At 42.2% G+C, this 19,783-nt stretch overlaps 1 protein-coding gene across 2 annotated transcripts in view; it reads right to left on the minus strand.

Moving 5' to 3' along the window:
• Positions 1 to 12,206, minus strand: part of LOC140496067 (mitogen-activated protein kinase kinase kinase kinase 4) — a 303,330-nt gene extending 291,124 nt beyond the window's left edge. For both annotated transcript variants that reach the window (XM_072595575.1, XM_072595574.1), the window contains exons 1-2: positions 11,865 to 12,206; positions 11,253 to 11,318 (exon numbers count right to left, since the gene is read on the minus strand). In XM_072595575.1, coding sequence (XP_072451676.1) covers positions 11,253 to 11,318; positions 11,865 to 11,921 — 123 coding nt within the window. In that variant the 5' untranslated portion in view covers positions 11,922 to 12,206. The remainder of the gene's footprint in view (positions 1 to 11,252; positions 11,319 to 11,864) is intronic.
• Between the last annotated feature and the right edge of the window lie 7,577 nt (positions 12,207 to 19,783).

A 19,783-nucleotide genomic window follows, 5' to 3' on the forward strand; every position in this document is an offset into this window, starting at 1 on the left:
CTCATATTATCCACCCAAAAGGGTCCTTGAGCTTTAAATGCCCTCCTTTTCCACAGCGAAGGCATGTGTCTATTCTAAATCCGAACCAACTCCTCTTCCTCGCAACCTTTGCCTTTCCAGTCTAAGATACAATGATAAGTTCAATGCTGCCAAATGAACAAAAACCAGTAACCCAAGCATACACTTCCTCACTTGTGTAACAAACTCTGGTTAATGCACGAAAAGGATGTTTCCGTAACATTCACGAGCACATTGAAAAATTATCTTGTCAGATTTCTTTCCCAACCAACAGACCACACAAAACTTTGCACCTTCTTGTTTCAGCAGTGACCACTGGAAACCAACAAGGGACCTCTTGTTTCCTGTTCATGTGACATCAAAACAACAAAAAAAAATCCATGCCAGGAAATGCTAAAGCCGGAGAACAGTTCAATTTAATGGCATCAAACAAATGATTGTGTCTGGGTGAATGGTTTGAGCCAAAACAGATCAGAGCCATTACCTGCTGCCAAATCAGCTGATTTGTAGGATGTTCTACCCAGCCGATGAGCTCCAAGCTGAAGTTGCATGAAAGAAATCGACTGAAGTTCTCAGAGAAGGTGACTAAAGAAACTTGGAGCAGGTGGCACTTGAACCTAGGCCTCCTGGCTCAGATACTACTACTACTGTACCATAAGAGCCCCTAAGGAGAGCTGATGACCTAGACCAGATTTGCTAAACAACTTTGGGGCACCATGATGACTCAGTGGTTAGCACTGCCACCTCACAGCACCAGGGACCTGGGTTCGATTCCATTTCGGGTGACTATCTGTGGGGTTTGCACGTTCTCCCTGTGTCTGCACATTTTCCTGAGTTTTGTTCCATAGTCTAAAGATGTGCATGTTAGATGGATTGACTATGCGAAATTGCCCATTTTGTCCAGCGATGTACAGGCTAGGTGGGTAGAATTAGGAAATGCAGGGTTAAAGGGTAGGGAGTTGAATGTTAGTGGGATGCCCTTCAGCGGTAGGTGTTGACTCAATGGGCTCAATGGTCTGCTTCCACACTGTAGGGACTATTTGATTGTGTAAACCTGTTCAAAGATGTTATGACACACCTTTGGATGAAGTTGGACTTGAACTTGGGCTTGGGCTTCCTCCAGTGTACCAGATGAACCCCAGACAGGGACTGAAGCTATTGCTGTCAAGATGTTGTTGATTGTGTAAAAGATGGCTACATGAATACAGGTGGGGCAGACTCATTGCATCATTAATTGGGGACGACAATTCTGAGGATTGTCGAGTTAAGAGCACTATGTTTGTAATATTTCCCTGTTGTTAATAAATCTAAAACCTGAGTAACAATTGATTTTTGGACTACCTCCTTCAACAACACCTGGTGCCTGGCCAAACTATGTTTCAAACTAGACTCTAACGATTCTGCTGAATATAGTTTTTCAAAAGGAAATGGGAACTTGCACATCCTACTTCAACAACTGTAGGGATTCTAATTCTAAAATTCCATCTCTAAAACTAAATCCAGGCGCACGGGGTTAACTGGGGATATTTAAAGTGGGCACCTATTCTCAAAGAAGAACAAAAAGCAAAGAGAATCCTAGCACAGGAACAGGCCTTTGGCCCTCCAAGCTTGTGCTGATCCAAATCCTCTATCTAAACCTGACACCTGTTTTCTGAGGATCTGTATCCCTCTGCTCCCTGCCCATTCATGTATCTGTCTAGACACATCATAAATAAGTCTATCATGCCCACCTATTCCACCTTTGCTGGCAACGTGTTCCAGGCACCCACCACGCTCTGCATAAAGAACTTTCCACGCACATCTCCCTTAAACTTTTCCCCTCTCACCTTGAACTCATGACCCCTAGTAATTGAATGTCTTGATGCCTTTAGAGGGCGATGGTCACCAATGGAGGATACAATGTTTTACTTTCAGCTCCAACTCCATTTTGATTTAGACTTTTTACTCTCTCTCTACTTGCCCTTCACATTTGACACTTTGTATTGTCCATAATGGGCTTGACATCTAAATAGTGAATTGGCTACACAGGTGATTTTACTGGCAGTGAATAGTAGTTAATAAAAAAATGCAAAAGAAAATCATGGTAATTTTGGTGGTGGGAAGGTTGCTCAGATATGTGTGATGATACTTCAGAGTAGATAAAGGAAAAAATAAGGGCATAAAGTTTCTGTTTTCCTAGGTTTCAAGCTCAAAGAACAAGATCCAAGTTGAATTTTGGCAAATAAAATGTTTATGGTGGGGTGTGGAAGGTGGTGGTGTGGAAAATGGGCTTTGGTTTTCAAGTGCACAGACCTGCATTCTCCATGGGAGTCAGTCTCGATGTACGCTTATGTCTTTAACAAATGCCATCAGGATCTGTGCTAATTTAGCATGCTACACTGGACTTGAACTTGAAGAACATCAAAGTGGTTGGCCTGTTCCAGCAGTCTTACATGGGTCTTTGCACCAAACTGAGCAGATGCCAAATATGTAGCTAATGCCAAGACATTAAGGCACTGTACTGGAAAAGGGATATTGGAAGACATGATCTTACTTTTTAAAATGTTTCAAGCCTATAAATGCTGATACTCAGAAAGACATAGAATCCCTACAGAGTGGAAGCCATTCGGCCCATCAAGTCCACACTGACCCTCTGAAGAGCATCCCATCCAGGACCACCCCTTTCCCTATCCCTTTAATGCTGCATTTCCCATGACTAACCCACCGAGCCTGCACTATCCCAGACACTATTGGCAATTTCCCATGGCCAATCCACCTAACCTGCATATCTTTGGACTGTGGGACAAAACCCACACAGACACACGGAGAGTGTGCTAATTCCACCCAGTCAGAGAGTCGCCCGAGGGTGGGATCAAAACTGGATCCCTGTTGCTTTGAGGCAGCAGTGCTAACCACTGAGTAATCATGCTGCCCTCCACTGAGTCACCTTGTATACATAGTTATACTCATGCAGGGAATATATAAATGTAGCATTCTGATACAGTGAATAATTGGGAAAAAAAAACACTACTTACTTTAATCGCAAGGTGTTTAGAGTATAAGAATAAAAAAAAGGCTTGTTATAATTGTACAGCAGTTTGGTGAGACTACACACTGGAGTCCTTTATGCATTTCTGGTCTCCATACTAAAGGAACTACACACTTGCTTTGGACGTGGAACTGCAGAGGTTCACTAGGTTGATCCTTACGATGTGAAGGTTATCCTATAATGAGAGGCTGAGTAAATCAGGTTAATTTTCTTGGATGTGCAGAAGGAGGACCGACAATCTCATTAATACATATCAGTTTCTGAAAGGGCATATTACTGAGACATTGCTTCCCTTGGTCACCAAATCCAGAGCAACGAAGCACTGTTTAAGGACTTGGGGAAGATTATTTAGGACTGAGATTAGGAGAATCAACTTCCCTCAATGAGTTATAAATCCTTGCAATTTTCTACAGGCAGTTGAGAATGTGCCATCGTTGAATACATTTAAAGCTAAGATGGACAGAGGTTTACTCTCTTAGGGAACCAAGGAACATAGCAAGGAAGCTAGAATTGAAGCCCAAAATAGACCATGGTCATATTGAGTGGCAGAGCTGACTCAATGGGCCAAGCAGATTCCTCCTGTTCCCTTTTCCTCATGATCTGTACATGGATATCCAAGGTCTACTGATAACTATGACTTAGTTGGAGGTTAGTTTCGACAGTTATTGTTGACGCTTTGTTGTATTTACTCATGTAAGCACTCCTAAATGGGAGTGGTGTGAGGCTATTTTGTGAAAAATGGAAAAAAATATGAGAGATGGGCTATCCAACAATGTAATGCAACAAATTAGTGGATCCTTGTCTCCCAAGGTGGTTATCTGTTGCACCTATGAGACAGCTCAGGTTCATGACTTATTTTTAAGTGATCTCACTGATGGAATTTGGAATTGTCACTCAAGCGGCTGTAACATTTTCTCCCCCAAAGATCTGCAAACCATCCCAAGTCAAGACATTGTTCAAACACAATCAGTTTTCCTTATCCTTAGTGCAGAAACAGAAAGGGAAAGAAAATGTCAAAATCCAGGAAGTAGAGTAGTTCAAAATGCTTGACATATATTTTCACACAAATCTGATAACAAATCTTTAACTGAATTCAGGGCAACTCTTTTTTTTATTATATTCAATCAAGCTTGCTAATTCTGAAAAATACCAAAGAGGTTCTGTTATTTCACTGAAGGTGACCCAATAAATGCAATTTCTTTGGCTGAGCGTGAAGCGGTCTATATGGAAGAGTTCGCTTTTCTGCATGAATTTGGCTGACAGTTATGGGTTTTGCAATGCAAAGGAACTGAAGTCTATTCAGCCAAGTTACTTTCTTTTTCTGCAACAATGCAGGAAATTCTTCCAAAGTTTAGCTGTAAAGTGTTCCAATTTTTTCCCAGTATTGGGGAAAATAAGTGTAGTGAAGTCACCAATGTCTGGCTTGAAGTGGCTTGTTCTCATTCCAGCGAATCTCATAGGGTGGGCTTTCCAATAAATGATAAAACACATAATTTGTCTGAAAAGCAGCTGACTATTAGCTAGTATGAAACTCAAACATACTTTGATGCAACTAGCAATTAAATGCACCAATAATACTATATTTTACAAAGTAAACTTAAGGAAGAGACCAAGGACCTAGGGATCTAATTATTAGTATGTGAAAGGAAACAGTAATCTGAGCAAAGATTTGAATAAAAAGTCATTGAATTTTATCATGTTCACAACATTTAGATTCTGAAGGAGGCCTTTAAGGAAAACAAAGCTCTTGAATATATACTGTAAGGCCTGAGACCTAACTGTAACTTTATATATCTGTTAGCAGAAATGATCAATACATAAACAAGTTTACATCTAGTTAAAAGTATCTAAAATATAAAGCAATTCAAAATCTAACAACTAGTGTACAGTTGATTTTGTTTTATTTGTAAAAGTGCAATTTCCAATTCAGATTGGTAAAATGCAGATACCACTGAGGCTTCATGTGATTTCAAAAAGATAAATTTGTAGTTAGCTAAAACAAAATGATTATAGTGCACAGAATAAATCCTGATTGATATAATGGAATAGCTTTGGAATTCCCTCTTGAACATCTCTGTTGTCTTTAGTTTTTCTTCTTTCATTGGATATGGGTGTTGTTGGCAATGCCAGCATTTGTTGTCCATCTGTAATTACCCTTGAACTGTGTAACTTACAAGATCATGTCAAAAGGCAGTTAATCATCAACTGTTTTACAGTGGGTTTAGAGGCATGTGGACACTAGATCAAAATATTATTGCAGATTTCCTTTGCAAAAGAACCACTGCCCTTTACAACAACTGATGTTGGTTGCATGGCCACCACCAATATTAGCTTTTCATTCCTTTATATTTAGTCTTTGACCAACTACTATCTCTCTCTCTCAGCAGTGTCAATTTTTGTCATTGTTTGATTCTGTTCCATTGGAGCAGCTAGAGATGTTTAATGTAAAGTATGCTGTAAAATGTAAAATGCATTTGTTGTTATTTGTTATATATTTTGAATTGCCTGAACTAGTCAGAAAAATTCATCACTTGCTCATCTCTCAGCAGCTCATGTTATAGAACTGATGGACCAACTATGGTTTTAAAAGTAGCAGATAATATCAGAGGTGACTGTTGCAAATGAATTTGCTGTGCTGCACACTTTTGGGACATGATTTCAACTTCTTTGAAGTCACCACCACCAAGAATCCAGGCTGAATCTGTTGAACAGATGGAAATCGTCTTGATCCTTATGATAGATGCAATTGGGGTGAGTTGCCAGCATTAGGAATGCATATGAGAACTTTTAAAAAAGGGCAACAAATATCTTTCATACAATCCCTACAGTGTGGATACAGGCCATTCAGCCCATCGGTGCACACAGACCCTCTGAAGAGCACCCTACACAGAGCACTCCCTATCCATGTAACCCTGCACTTCTCCTGGCCAACCCACTTGAGCCTGCACATGCCTGGACCCTACATAGAACATAACAGTGCAGTACAGGCCCTTCGGCCCTCGATTTTGCGCCGACCTGTCATAGCAATCTGGAGCCCATCTAACCTACACTATTCCAAGTACGTCCATATGCTTGTCCAATGACGACTTAAATGCGCTTAAAGTTGGCGAATCTACTGCCATTTCAGGCAAAGCATTCCATACCCTTACTACTCTCTGAGTAAAGAAACTACCTCTGACATCTGTCCTATATCTGTCACCCCTCAATTTAAAGCTATGCCCTCTCATGCTCGTCATCACCATACTTGGAAAAAGGCTCTCCCTGTCTACACTATCTAACCCTCTGATTATCTTATATGTCTCTATTAAGTCACCTCTCAACCTTCTTCTCTCCAACGAAAACAGCCTCAAGTCGCTCAGCCTTTCCTCGTAAAACCTTCCTTCCATACCAAGCAACATCCCAGTAAATCTCCTCTGCATCCTTTCCAAAGCTTCCACATCCTTCTTATAATGTGGTGACCAGAACTGTACACAATACTCCAAGTGTGGATGCACCAGAGTTTTGTACAGCTGTAGCATAACCTCATGGTTCTGGAACTTGATCCCTCTATTAATAAAAGCTAAAACACTGTATGCCTTCTTAATGACCCTGTCAACCTGGGTGGCATGGACACCGAGATCTCTCTGCTCATCTACACTACCAAGAATCTTACCATTAGCCCAGTACTTTGCATTCCGATTACTCCGTCCAAAGAATATCACCTCACACTTGTCTGCATTAAACTCCATTTGCCGTCTCTCAGCCCAGCTCTGCAGATTATCTATGTCTCTCTGTAACTTACAACATCCTTCGTCACTATCTACAACTCCACCGACCTTAGTGTCGTCTGCAAATTTACTAACCCACCCTTCTACGCCCTCATCCAGGTCATTTATAAAAATGATGAACAGCAGTGGACCAAAACACCAACCCTTGCAGTACACCACTGGTAACTGGACTCCATGATGAACATTTCCTATCAACCACCACCCTCTGTCTTCTTTCAGCAAGCCAATTACTGATCCAAACTGTTATATCTCCCACAATCCCATTCCTCCGCATTTTGTACAATAGCCTACTGTGGGGAACCTTATTGAATGCCTTGCTGAAATCCATATACACCACATCCACCGATTTACTCTCATCTACCTGTCTGGTCATCTTCTCAAAGAACTCAATAGGTTTTGTGAGGCACAACCTACCCTTCACAAAACTGTGCTGACTATCCCTAATGAAATTATTCTTTTCTAGATGATTATAAATCCTATCTCTTATAACCTTTTCCAACACTTTGCCAACAACTGAAGTAAGGCTCACTGGTCTATAATTACCTGGGTTGTCTCTATTCCTCTTCTTGAACAGGGAAACTACATTTGCTATCTTCCAATCATCTGGCACTATTTCTGCAGACAATGATGATTTAAAGATCAATGCCAAAGGCTCGGCAATCTCCTTCCTGGCTTCCCAGAGGATCGTAGGATAAATCCCGTCCGGCCCAGGGAACTTATCTATTTTCACACTCTGCAGGATTTCTAATACCTCTTCCTTGTGAACCACAATCCCACCTAGACTAGTAGCCTGTATCTCAGTATTCTCCTCGACAACATTGTCATTTTCTAGAGTGAATACTTCGAAAAATATTCATTTAGTGCTTCCCCTATCTCCTCTGACTCCACACACAACTTCCCACTACTATCCTTGATTGGCCCTAATCTTACTCTCGTCATTCTTTTATTCCTTAAATACCTGTAGAAAACCTTAGGGTTTACCCTGATCCTATCCGCCAACAACTTCTCATGTCTCCTCCTGGCTCTTCTGAGCTCTCTCTTTTGGTCTTTCCTGGCTACCTTGTAACCCTCAAGTGCCCTAACTGAGCCTTCACATCTCATCCTAACATAAGCCTTCTTCTTCCTCTTGACCAGCGATTCCACTTCTTTCGTAAACCACGGCTCCCGCACTCTACAGCTTCCTCCCTGCCTGACAGGTACATACTTATCTCGGACACTCAGGGAGTTTCCTTGAATAAGCTCCACATTTCTAATGTGCCCATCCCCTGCAGTTTCCTTCCCCATCCTATGCTTCCTAAATCTTGCCTAATCGCATCGTAATTGCCTTTCCCCCAGCTGTACCTGTTGCCCAGTGGTATACACCTATCCCTTTCTATCACTAAAGTAAACATAACAGAATTGTGATCGCTATCACCAAAGTGCTCACCTACTTCCAAGTCTAACACCTGGCCGGGCTCATTACCCAGCACCAAATCTAATTTGGCTTCGCCCCTTGTTGGCCTGTCTACATACTGTATCAGGAAGCCCTCCTGCACACACTGGACAAAAACTGACCCATCTTTAGTACTCGTACTATAGTGTTCCCAGTCAATATATGAAAAGTTGAAGTCCCCCATGACAACTACCCTGTCTCTCTCACTCCTATCGAGAATCACCTTTGCTATCCTTTCCTCTACATCTCTGGAACTACTCGGAGGCTTCTTATTTCCTGTTTCTAACCTCAGGCCATATTACCTCAGTTGACGAGTCCCAAAACATCCCTTCTGCAACTGCAATACTGTCCTTGACCAACAATGCCACAGCTCCCCCTCTTTTATCTGATCTTACTGGCAACTTTGCATGATCAATCCACCTAACCTGAACATCTTTGTACTGTGGGAGGAAACTCACGCAGAGACGGGGAGAATGTATAAAGTCCACACAGACAGTCACCTGAAGCTGGTATTGAACAGAGTCCCTGGTGCTGTGAGGCAGCAGTGCTAACCACTGAGGCACTATGTCACCCCAAAAAAATGCTTTAAAAATCGTAAAATAAAAAATAATTCCCAATATGATTGACTGGTGTAACATTTTGACAGTGGACTGCAACATGTTAAAACACTCATCACGTTTTTGCCCAATATAAGATCAAGCCTGGGTGACATGGGCAAGTTGAGCTGAAGGGCTTGTTTTCATGCTGTAGCTCTCTACAACTCTAAGAACTCTATGACAATTTCATAGAATCCCTACAGCGTGGAAACAGGCCTTTCAACCCTACAGGTCCACATCGACCCTCCCAAAGAGTATCCCATCCAAACACATTCCCCATTACTCTGCATCTACCCTTAACCTATACATCCCTGAACACTATGAGTAATTTAGCATGGCCAATTCACCTAATCTGCACATTTTTGGACTATGGGAGGAAACTGGAGCACCCAAAGGAAACCCACATAGACACAGGGAGAATGTGCAAACTCCACACAGATTTGACTTATTACACTCTATCAGTTTGATAAATTAATGTATTCAGTGCAGTAAATTTATACACATTATGTCCATCTCTTTAACACAAAGGCAAAATTTTGACCCACTAAGAGTCAGGATTATGAGTGATGTTTAGGAAATCAGCTGAAGCTACAACCAGGTCTGTCATTAAATTGTTGATGGGTGGAACAGGATTGAAGGGCCAAATGGCCTATTCCTTCTCCTAGAGCGTACATTTGCGTACACAAACATGTCTGGATCTAAAACATGTTAGCTGCCAGTAAGGTATATTGGACTACTACCATGTAGGAAAGCACTAACATATTCATTAAAGATCATATTCAGGAGACAACTGAAATCTAACGCTATGCACCATTTGAAGAATATACATTTTACCACCTCCAGTTAAATGGCACACATTGGGAAATCAGAGGCAGAACTCTGCTACACTCTATGGCCTGGTCCCATTGGAGGGGAAGTACTGTATAAACATGCACAAGTACTGAAAATCAAGATCCCACTCTGCTCCCGGCTCTGTTTGCTCATGGAATGCTGGATATAAGATCTTTTAATTGCATTTAGAGACAGGTGGAAGGGTTCCTTAATGTGCTGGTGCCATGAAGAAAAACAATGGGCAAGTGGTGAAAGGAAACCTTCTTGGAGACAAGATCTTAAATTCTAGAAGGCTCACTCATCACTGAATTAGCATCTTACAGACAGACATGATTCCACTGTGGAAACAGGTGATCCTATCCCCTGTGTGTAAATGACTCTCGATATTAACAATAGCATCAAGGACAGCAAGGGTGGCAGAAATGCCAACCTCCTTCTGCAACAGTATGACACTTAGATTCAACCCAACCACTTAACATAGAAAATAGGATCAGAATTCGGCCATTTGGCCCTAAAAGCCTGCTCCACCATTCAATATGTGCATGCCTGATCATCCTACTCAGTACTTTGTTCCTGCTTCAGCCCCATACCCTTTGATCCCTTTAGCCCTAAGAACTATATCTAACTCCTTCTTGAAAATATTCAATGTTTGGACCTCAACTGCTTTCTGTGGTAGAAGATTCCACAGGCTCATCACTGCCTGGAGAAATTCCTCCCCATCTCAGTCCTAAATGGCCTACCCATCTATAGTACTAAGATTGCGACTCCCTGGTTCTGGATTTTCCAATCATTGGGAACACCCTGCATTTACCCCTCTAGTCCTGTTTGAATTTTATAGGTTTCTGCAAGATTCCTCCCTCATTTTTCCAAACTCTAGTGAACATTGCCCGAAACATTCCAGTCTCTCTTCACATGCCAGTCCTGCCATCCCAGGACTAACTGTAACCTAAATTGTAAACGATGACCAATTTATTAGTAGCCAGTGCCAGTTCTGCCATCCCAGGACTAACTGTAACCTAAATCGTAAATGATGACCAATTTATTAGTAGCCAGTGCCAGTTTGACAGATTTGCAGGACAAGGCTGATGCTCATTGCGCAAGCCCACCCCCACCAACACACACACACACACACATGACTCCTTTCCTCACATCAATCTGACAGTCTTGTCAATCCTCCAGAAATTAAAATGCCAGCCAACTCTCCGCATACTAAAATAAATAGTGTTGGGGAGGAAGGGTTAAAAGCAGTAATTGGGAGGAAGGGTTAAAAAGCTACTGATCCAGCATGGAGATTGGAGGAGAGAAGCATTACCATGCAACCTCCAAAAATACGTCCAACCAGAACTGGCGACCTGACAATTGGCTTCAGACGCAAAAGCCAGAAATGGAAGAACTATGTGATGTCTCATTGTGCCAGATCTACACTCAAATCTGATAGAACCATTAACAACTTCAACAATATCAGATAGATAGTTAGGATTTATGAATGTGCAAATTTTATCAATGTCTGAAATTAATAAACCACCTTAACTTAATAAAATGCAACTTCTCAGCGCATTGTTTGTAAAAGAAAATCCAACCTTATAGACTTGACCATAGGTCCCATTGCCAACCACTTCGACCAACTCAAATATCCCTGCAGGGTCCTGCAGAAAGGAAATTACATGTTAAAAATGACCTTTGTTAACAAGCATGGGACAAGTTTCCCAATCCCAGCTCATCAAAAGTTCTCCATCTCCACCTTCCCATTCAATTGGAAAAGGGAGTGAGCTCTCTGATAGCTCCCTCAATGTTGAGAATTGTCTCCTGCAGGGTCAATCCTCAACTACACCTATTCCCATGCCCTGCAAACAAACCTCACCTGGACTGTCATGTGCTGGCTTGAGGAGTCAGCCAGTTAACAATGAGAAGCGACGAGGTACAATAATCCGGACAAGTTAACTCCTCTTGACTATGAGAGAGCACACTTTAAAGGGAGTGAGACTAAACGGACCGTCTCCTTGCAGTGTCAATCAACCAAATTCATCAGGTAATATTAAATCCGATATCGCTACTCCTATTTTGTCATCCACAGAACCCACTTACATTTTCCAGAAACAGATTCTTTTTTCAAAAAAAAGAGACGAACTCCAGGCTGCAAAATCAAAGTTAACCATCCAACTGTGCGAACTGTTCAGTTAAAATCAACTCACCCGCAAAGAGGAAAGATGAATGTTATCGAGACTTCTCGCTGGAAAGTCCTTAGCCATTGTTGGGTCACTTTTAAACAATTAAAAAGGTTCCTTGAAAACGATCAGAAAACTTTCCTTCCCTCCCCCGCCCCCCTCCCCTGCACCTCCGTTAAACGGTGCAGGGTCACATCGGTCCTGTCAGTTCCCAATGTCTCGCCTCCTTCTCGTTTCTGGCCAGCTGCAGACTCACTAACAAACACAGGAAGCATCGACAATCCACCAAGCAACTACAACCCGGAAAACACTGTCAGAGGAAATGAACGGGGCTGAAGAAATCTTAACAGGAACACGAGAAAACACACACACTCAGAACATTCATGACATCCTCCGAGAGAGAGAGAGAGAGAGAAGATCTGAAGGAACTGACGCAAGGAAATGTAACAGCACATTGTACCGAACTCAACAAGTCATGTGTGTCAGGGCAGGTGTAATTTGTCAGGCTAAGTTCCACTTATCTCACTGTCTCTCCCTCTCTCACACAATCTCTCGGTTGGTAAATGAACTGAAGTACTGACTGTACCTGAATGGGGTGGTTTAAACCGATTTAAACCAAACCAGAAGATCAAAATAACAAAAGAACCCAATAAAAGGGTGCCCACTGCCCCCTTTCCAGCTTTTAATATGATCCTGGTTGTTCCTTCCATGCATTGACTCTGTCTATATTTCCCATTGCCTCCAGAAAGCAGCCAACATAACGAAAGACCCCTCCCGCCCTGGTTATACTCTCCTACGCCATCTTCCACTGGGCAAAAGACGTAAAAGTTTGAAAAAATGTACCAACAGATTTAAAAACAGCTTCTTCTCCGCTGTTATCAGACTTTTGAATGGACCTCTCATATATTAGAGTTGATCTTTCTCTGTAGTTGCGACACTATATTTTGCATTCTGTTCTATGAGGAGAAAGTGAGGACTGTAGCTGCTGGAGATCTGAGTCCAGAGCGTGGTGCTGGAAAAGCACAGCAGGTCAGGCAGCATCCGAGGAGTAGGAGAATCAACATTTCAGGCATTAGCCCTTCATCAGGGTGGCGTTGATTCTCCTGCCCCTCGGATGCTACTTGACCTGCTGTGCTTTTCCAGCACCACACTCTCGATTCTGTTCTATGACCCTGAAGTACTTATGTAAGGTATGATTTGCCTAGATAACCCACAAAACAATGTTTTTCACTGTATGTCGGTACATGGGACAATAATCAAATTAAATCTGACATTCACCCCACCAACCTGATTCCCAAACTCCCAGGACTCCAAAAACTTTATTAATACGATCCTCCACATACACAAGTATTAACCATCCAAAGCTGTCAAGGCTGGAATTCCAAAGAATTATAACTTGTAGCTAAAAATACTCTCTTTATCTCAGAATTACATGGGGCTTTTCCCAGGACATCTTACTTTGGTTTTGAAACTGGGAACACTTAATATACAGAAAGGAAAAGATTTGCATTCATATCGCATCTTTTATGACTACAGATTGTGGATGTCCCAGAGTGCATTGCTTTTGATGTGTAGTTACTTTTCACCTGTGGGAAATACAGCAGCTAGTTTGCACAGAGCAACTGCCTCAAATTGCAACGAGACGTTGGCAGGATCATCTGTTTTATTTGTGATGTCAATTGAGGGGTAAGTACTGCCCAGAATGCCCAAGGCCAACTCCCTGCTCTCTTCAAAATAGTGCCTGGGATTGTTTGTGTTCATCTGCCATGGCAGACAGAGGTTCAAAGCCTTGTCTGAAGGATGGCACTTCTGATAGTGTGGTCCTGAAGGATTTTGTGCTCAGATGGTCAGTAATTAAACCTATATTGGAAAGAGACAGAAGGAGCGGCAGAGAATCATAGAATCCCCATAACATGGAAGCATGCCATTCAGCCTATCGAGCCCATACCAACACTCTGATGAGCATCCTATCTAGACCAATCCTCTACTGTATTTCTTTAACCCTCCATTTCCCCATGGCTAACCCACCTAGCCTGCACATCCCTGGAAACTGAGAGCAATTCCCCATGGCCAATCCACCTAACCTGCACATTTTTGGACTATGGGAGGAAGTGCTCAGAGCCAACCCATGCAGACAAGGGGAGATTGTACAAACTCCACATAGATGCAGTCATCCAAGGGTGGAATTGAATCCTGGTCTCTGGTGCTCTGATGCCCATGTAAAGGGTGATAGTGGTTGAGAATTCTATCCCCACAAAAAGCTAAGACATTGAGATAACATTAAAACTCAGTGTGAAAGAGACCTGACTGGGGTAAAAGAAAACATAATCTCACCTAAAAACAAAGGAAATTGTTCAGAGCAGTTAAGGGGATAACTTTTCTCACCTTAAGGGTTGTAGTTTGTGAAAACACCCAAACCAGGAGTACTTGGTTAGAAGTATTCAAAGCTGGGAAAATTTAAGCTGTAGCTTGGTTCAGTTTCCAAGTAAATAGACTTCATAAACTCACAGGCCAGGAACTGAAAAGGTGCAGTTAATCAAAACTTCAGATTGAACACGAAGGAATATTTCTCTGGATTTTGATAAACTGTAAAGTGATAGTGTTGGAGAGTAGATAGAACTTTGTTTTGTTGTATATTTTGAAATTGTTACAACATGGAGTAAACCCCTCTGCTAATTTAAACCTGACACACAGAGATGCTCACCTCGTGCCATAAAATGTTACATTTCAAGAGGTAAAGAACTATCCCAGAGGTCACTATTCAAAGTAAAAATTAACAATTTTATTCTTTAAGTCTAAAAGAGAGCATTAAACAACAATTTACAACTTCGTTCTCTTAAACCTATCTTTTACCTCCCATTCAACAATACTGGTCCGATAAAAATAACCCCAATTAAGATTTACAAAACAAAACTCACGTTTCAAAATAGTCAGCTTGTTGATTCTCCTTTGTAGGCTTTCCTCTATAGATTTTTCTCTAGGTTGGCTTCAGTGTTCTGCTGCACAGATTTCTTATGGACAGGTACCTTTCAGAGACTATTCGGCTAGAAATCTATACTTGTTAATGTTCTTGGCAGTTCTGCCCCTAACTGTTCAAAATGCCTGGTTTTAAAACCCAAAACATTGAATCATTTCATTGGTTTCATGTCATCAAAACATTAAATTCAATTCAGTTGGAATTTGGTTGTTGGAGCATGGTATAAACTGATTGACTGAATTTGAACTTGTTTTTGTTCTATGGCAACACAACTCCAGCTATTTATTTTAACCAAGTGTGACATTTGTACCTTGTTCAGCACACTCTGTTCTTTCAGTAAGTCCTTGCCAGCTTCCTTTCTCTCTTAAAGTTACAGTACACACCTACACCTTCATAACAAAATTTTTCAACATGCGTTATATTTTGACAAAGGGTCAGTTAGACTCGAAACGTCAGCTCTTTTCTCTCCTTACAGATGCTGCCAAACCTGCTGAGATTTTCCAGCATTTTCTCTTTTGGTTTGCATTATATTTAGATGGTCTCGTTTGTTTAGTTTTTTTTTGGATTGTAAGTTTGTTCACTGAGCTGGTGGATCTGTTCTCAGATGTTTCATCACCATGCCAGGTAACATCATCAGCCAGCCTCTGATGAAGTGCTGGTGTTCTGTCCCACTAGCTATTTATGTGTGTTGGTCTGTTGTGGCGGGTGATTTCACTTCTGGTCCTTTTTCTGAGAGGTTAATAAATGGGGTCCAAATCGATAGGTTTGTTAGTGGAGTTCCAGACATCCATCCTGGGACAGGTTAAGCAAAGACATGCATGGGAATTCCTAGAAGCCTGAAATTCAAACTGGAACTCCATTAACAAACATATCGATCTGGACCCCATTTACCAACCTTTCCAACAAAGAACTGGAAATGATATCACTCACCACAACAGACCAAGACACATAAATAGCAAGCGGGACAGAACACCAGCATTTCACTGGAGGTTCACTGATGACGTTAACTAGCATGGTGACGAAACGTCTGAGAACAAATCTACCAGCTGAGCAAGCAAACTTACAACCTGATCCACAACCTGAGCTACAAATCTTCCCTAAAATTGCATTATTTCTTTTGTTTTGGTATTCATACAAAACATACATTAATGTAGTTTCAGTGAAAGGCTACCAATTTAAATGAAGCACCAAATATTTTATCTGTTAAGCAGTTTTTTATTCTGGAATTTGACTTGTCCAGTAGTAACATCATCTGAGACCATAACACAGTTTAGAAAGATAAAAGACAACATTCAGCTCACTCTGTCACCCTGAAATGTTGAAAGGAGTCAGAACTACAGTATTTCAACCAAATTGCAAAATCCAAGAGTCACTCCATCTACAAATGTCAATGTTCCATTATCCACTTGTCACAAACAATTCAGAGACTGATTTCATTTGCCCTTTTTTCCCCAGACTTTTATGTCAAGAACAAAGAATCTTTCAGCACATGAACAGGCGCCTTGGTCCTTCAAGCCTGTGCCGATGCATATCTTTAATCTAAATTTGCTGCTTATTTTTGAAGGAACTGTATCCCTCTGCTCCCTGCCCATTCATGTATCTGTCTAGATACATCTTAAATGACACTATCAGTCCCGACCATACTACCTCCGCTGGCAATGCATTCCAGGCACCAACCACCCTGTGCGTGAAGAACTTTCCACAAATATCTCCCTTAAACTTTTCCCCTCTCACCTTGAACTCGTGCCCCCTATTAGTTGAGTCCTCCATTCTGGAAAAAGCTTCTAGCTAGCCACCCTGTCTACACCTCTCATGATATTGTAGGCCTCAATCAGGTTCCCCCCTCAACCTCATTCTTTCCAATGCAAATAACCCTAATCTATTCAACCTCTCTTCATAGTGAGCACCATACATACCAGGCAACATCTTGGTGAACCTCCTCTGCACCCTCTCCAAAGCATTCATATCCTTTTGGTAATGTGGTGACCAGAACTCTGTGCAGTACTCCAAATGTGGCAGAACCAATGTCTTATACAACCGTAACATGATCTGCCAACTTTTGTACTCCATACACTGCAGAAAAGCATGCCATATGCCTTCTTGACCTCTCTACTGACCTACATTGCCACCTTCAGGGAACAATGGACGTGAACACCCAGATCTCTCTGTACATCAAATTTCCCCAGGGCTTTTCCATTTACTGTATAGTTTGCTCTTGAGTTGCATCTTCCAAAATGCATCAGCTCGCATTTGTCCGGATTGAAGTCCATTTGCAGTTTCTCTGCCCACCTCTCCAATCTATCTATATTCTGCTGTATTCTCTGACAGTCCCTTTCCGCTCTTTGTGACTCCACCAACCTTAGTGTCATCTGCAAATTTGCTATGAGGCAACTTAACCCTTCCTCCACATCATTTATGTCTTTCACAAACAACAGTGGTCCCAGTATGGATCCCTGTGGAACACCACTGGTCACAGTTCTCCATTTTGAGAAGCTCCCTTTCACCACTACTCTCTGTGTCCTGTTGCTGAATCAGTTCTCTATCCATCTAGCTGAAACACCCTGGACGCCATGCAACTGCAGCCTACCATTGGGAACCTTATCAAATGTCTTACTAAAGTCCATGTGTATGACATCTTAATTCCTTCTCTCATCAATCAACATTGCCACCTCTTCAAACAATTCTATTAAGTTTGTAAGACATGACCTTCCCTGCACAAAACCATGCTACCTACCACTGATAAGCCCATTTTCTTCCAAATGGGTGTATATCCTTTCCCTTTGTATCTTCTCCTACCACTGACAGCAGACTCACTGGTCTGTAATTATCTGGATTATCCCTGCTACCATTCTTAAACAAGGGGACAGCATTTGCAATTTTCTAGTCTTCCAGGACCTCACCCATGTTCAAGGATGCTGCAATGATATCTGTTAAAGCTCCAGCTATTTCTTCTCTCGCTTCCTTCGATAATCTGGGATAGATCCCATCCGGACCTGGGGACTTGTCCACCATAATGCTTTTTCGAATACACAATACTTCCTCACTCCTTATGCCAACTTAACCTGAAGTAATCAAACATCTATCCCTAACCTCAACATCTGTCATGTCCCTCTCCCCTGGGCGAATACCAGTGCACGGTCCTCATTATGAATCTCACCCATTTTCTCTGACTCTATGCAAATCTTTCCTCTTTTGTCCATGAGTGGTCCAACCCTTTCCCTAGTTACCCTCTTGCTCCTTATATATGAATCAAAGGCTTTGGGGTTTTCCTTAATCCTGTTCACTAAGGATATCTCATGACCCCTTTTAGCCCTCTTAATTCCTCGTTTCAAGTTGATCCTACATTCCCAATACTCTTCCAAAGCTTTGTCTGTCTTCAGTCACCTAGACCTTATGTACACATCCGTTTTCCTCTTAGCTAGTCTCACAATTCCACCTGTCATCCATGGTTCTCTAATCTTGCCATTTCTATCCCTCATTTTCACAGGAATATATCTCTCCTGAACTCTAATCAACCTCTCTTTAAAAGCCTTGCACATATCAAATGTGGATTTCCCTTCAAACAGCTGCTCCTAACCTACATTCCCCAGCTCCTGTCGAATTTTTGTATGGTTGGCCTTCCCCCGATTTAGCTCTCACTGAACTATCTCCGACAGGATGACCAGCAGATGGGCAAGGGAATGTAGAGCTGTTTGTGAAACTGCTGACCCCAGAACACATTGAGGAATTCCAAAGTGGTTACACAGGTTGGAGAACTTTGAACCCTCTCTTTGAGTCTCCAGTGGACTGGTTGGAAACAGTCAAAAGGAACATCAAGAGGTTCTTTGGCCTCAAAAGGTGTTCAGAAGGTAAGAGCGAGATGGGGATAATTTTCAAAACTCCAGAAAAACTTGCAGAACCTACTCCTGCTGCAGACGATGGGGGGGTCACTCTCCAGGAGGATCTCCAGGAGGTGAAGAGTCAGCAAGCCTCACTCTATACCCTTGATCCCTCGGAGATTATCTGACAGTCCAGAGTTCACTCTGTGGAGCAGGATGAGACGTGTTTAAGTTTCTTCTTCCAGAAGTTGCACAAGGAGAACTCTGAGCTCAGCAGCCTGAAGAAAATGGCTCAGTCATGTCATCTCAGTCTGACATCCTGAGGATCAGCAAATCCTTTTATGCTGAACTGTATGACATGAGGCCCACAGAGCGGCCTCCAAGTCATTCCTGTCCTCGATCAGAGAAATCTTAGACAACAGCATGTGGGAGAGGCTGGACCAGCTGGTATCTCTAGTGAGCTGTCCAAGGCCCTTGGGTCCTTAGAAAAAAATAAAACTCTGGAAGTGATGGCTTATCAGCTGAGTTATATTTACGCTGTTGGTCTGACTGGCAGGTAGCATGTGTGAATCCGTGAGGAGAAAAATCAGTTCCTTCATTTACAAGTGGAAGGAAGAGAGGGAGGAAATTAGAAATTGGTGATCAATCTCCCTGCTGAATGCAAATTACAGAATCCTGTCTAAGGGTCAGGTCTGCTCTGGGATCAGTGACTCACTCCAACCAAGCCAGTGCCATCCTGGGTAGGATGATCCCTGAGAGCCTCGTGCTCCTCAGGTGTAGGATCATCTACATGCAGAACAGATGGAGGGGTGGACGCCTGCCTCATCAGCCTGGACCAGGAGAAGGCCTTTGACAGGATATTGCACACCCACATGTAGGACATACTTTCCAAAATGGGTTTTGATGAAGGAATCTGCAATTGGATCTGACTGCCCTACATCAACATTGTTAGTGCAGTGTCAATCATGATGGGAATCAGAAAGCTTCCTGATCAGCTCCAGAGTCAGGCAGGGCTGCTGACTCTCTCCTGCATGGTTGGTATGTTGTATAGAGCCTTTTGCTGAATCTGAGTCCATCAGGAAAGATTTGAGTCAGGGAGGGGTGACTATTCCAGGAATGGAGGCCTGTAGGTCAAAGCCTTCCTGTACATA

The sequence above is a fragment of the Chiloscyllium punctatum genome, chromosome 25, assembly GCF_047496795.1.
Source record: "Chiloscyllium punctatum isolate Juve2018m chromosome 25, sChiPun1.3, whole genome shotgun sequence".
NCBI lineage: Eukaryota > Metazoa > Chordata > Chondrichthyes > Orectolobiformes > Hemiscylliidae > Chiloscyllium > Chiloscyllium punctatum.